Consider the following 2,388-nt stretch of genomic DNA (forward strand, 5'->3'; position numbering starts at 1 on the left):
GACACATAATTAAAAGATGAATTAGATAAAGAGCTAGCTAGGAGATCAATCTTACACAATGCATCAGTGAAAAAGTTATATGTAAAGTTTTGTACAAAGCATTAGTTGATCTCCCCAATCTACCAAATTACATTTAGAAAAACCAAATTAAAAACCCAGTATCCAAAAAATAACAATTAGCAAAAATGGTGACAGACAAAAACTTCCAAAGTACAAGCATGCAAAGGAAACGATAATTATTCTACTACAAGTAATAAAAGTATTGTAAAGTCATTTACTGCGTTACTGAACTTATACAATTCCAAATGAAGAACACGGTCTCTAATTCAGCAAGAGCAATGCATACAACATCAATTTATCGGTTAAGCTAAATTTTAAAACATATATAAATCTACATATTCTATATGGCTAAAAGAAAAAAAAAACATTTTTATAGCCACTAACTTACTGAGTATCATTCATTTTCTTTTTATTTTCCAAAAATGGATGATGAAGATTATTATGTAAAGTCTTCTACTTGCAGAAATTCTACAAAATTATTGTTACATTTCAATGAACAGACACTAGTTGCTTGAATTCAAGATTGGTTCAAGTGACAGTTTGTTATGTTGTTTATATATTGACTGTGTCCATGTCACTCTTACGAATTGTCGGAGCCTGAGCAGATTCGTGTTTACGTGGCATATTTCGGAGGTTTTTATCCACCGAGCCTACGAACTCCAGAGTACTCCGCTTATCCTCGTACTTCTTAAAGAAAGCCCCTCCATGACCTGCCGTGTCTTTGGTGTACCAGTACCTCCCACATTTTGATCGATAGTAAATTCTTCCTTTATACTTCTTTACTTCCAGTGCTTCCTTTTTGATTTTTTTCAACATTTTGCTTCCATCGGGGTCATCATCATCTATGAAAACATGCATTTTGCATTCAAATGTTTAGGAAATAAAATCATATTTGAAAGATTCGAAATGTGAATGTTACTTATATTAACAGTAACTAAAGTTTTTTATAAATATTCTTTTTTTACAATGAATTTAAAGATGATAAATTTACTCAAACATGAATTTAAAAAACTCTGATGCAAGGAAAAAATAACACACGGTTGTAAAATCTTTCGAGATAGTGTTCATAAAAAAAAAACATTTGCTTAAAAATACTATTACAGACAATTTTACCCGGCCCAAAACTTACCATCATCGCCTCCACTTCCATTTCCACCACTTCCCCTACTTCCTCCCCAACCCCCTCCTCCGGATACACCAGATGTCTCTGAACTTCTTTGCCGATCGGAATGTGAACCTCTCTGTTGCCTTCCCTGCAGAACAACGTTTTTAAATTCGCTGAAGTCTTCCCAGGGGCAGATTGATGGATTCAACTCCTTAGCTTTTAGGAAACTCTCCTGGGCCCTGAAGTTATTTCCATTTACTATATCACACTGGCTTGATCCAAGATATGCCACCGTAAAAGTATCACAGCAACGAATTGCCTCATGGTAGTAATTCGAGGCTTTCAGAATTTCACCATTTTCGTAATAGATATCTCCAAGATCCTTGTTACACCAGTGATACCATGGCTCTCCTCTCTCTCCATTTGATTTCCCTAGACTTATAGCTTTTTCAAAATATTGGCGCGCCTTATCAATATCGGTCGATTGGTAGTAAGACCCAAGCTCACTCCAGGCTTCTGCGCAGTTAGGAAACTCATTTACAGTAGAAACGAGAAGGGATTTTTGACGAGCTTCATTGTTGGATAATCTCTCTAACAGTGCTTCTGCTAGGTATTTTCTGGGTGGTCTTGTTACCCTCACTGCTGTTTCGAAATCTGCTTTCGCTTTGCCAATTTCTCCTATAATGCTGTGAGCACGGCCACGCCAAGCCAGAGCTGTATAATCGTTTGGATTTTGTTTCAGATACTGAGTAAAATACGGCACAGAATCAGCTTTGTTGCAGCTAGAAAATGTTGAAATTCCCTGAGATAATGCCGACATTATTTCATCCGTTCATCAGTTATCAATATGGAAAATCCTGTTTCCATAGTTAACGTTATATTCCGTGTCGGTATTTTTAGATTTAAAAATCAATTCGCTATAATTGAAAACTTATATATACCTTCAAGGCTTGGCGTTTAAACTTGTTGATGATCTAGATGTCGTCGGTCCTTTAACACACCTGACCGTATATTAGTATATTAATATTAATTACATTCTCTAATTTTCTACCTATACATAATTGTTTATTTCGTTAATCCTTATTATGAATTTAGCGCCTTACAGAACCGCTGTGCTTAATAGCGGTAAGAGCCTCTTACGACATTGGACGCAAACGAACTTTGCGAGAGAAAAAAAGACAAATTAATTTTAAACTCACGGATGTTGAACTGTAAGTTAATTT

General features: G+C 35.5%; 1 protein-coding gene across 1 annotated transcript; it reads right to left on the bottom strand.

The window, feature by feature from the left end:
- Window positions 1-586: 586 nt before the first annotated feature.
- LOC134267434 (uncharacterized) lies at window positions 587-2,002 on the bottom strand. Its single transcript, XM_062749647.1, has 2 exons — window positions 1,190-2,002; window positions 587-902 (listed from the first exon to the last, which is right to left on the bottom strand). The coding sequence occupies exons 1-2, from the start codon at window positions 1,983-1,985 to the stop codon at window positions 613-615; spliced, it is 1,086 nt and encodes a 361-aa protein (XP_062605631.1). The 5' UTR covers window positions 1,986-2,002; the 3' UTR covers window positions 587-612.
- Between the last annotated feature and the right edge of the window lie 386 nt (window positions 2,003-2,388).

The sequence above is a fragment of the Saccostrea cucullata genome, unplaced genomic scaffold, assembly GCF_032062105.1.
Source record: "Saccostrea cucullata isolate Sc308-1 unplaced genomic scaffold, CSIRO_AGI_Scuc_v1 ctg10083, whole genome shotgun sequence".
Classification (NCBI taxonomy): Eukaryota; Metazoa; Mollusca; class Bivalvia; order Ostreida; family Ostreidae; genus Saccostrea; species Saccostrea cuccullata.

Excerpts from the sequence above, each read along its gene's own strand:
- LOC134267434 (XM_062749647.1), bottom strand. The coding sequence starts at position 1,985 with ATGTCGGCATTATCTCAGGGAATTTCAACATTTTCTAGCTGCAACAAA. Across the intron at positions 903-1,189 it reads TGGAAGTGGAGGCGATGATG|ATGATGATGACCCCGATGGA; the intron begins GTAAGTTTTGGG and ends ATGTTTTCATAG.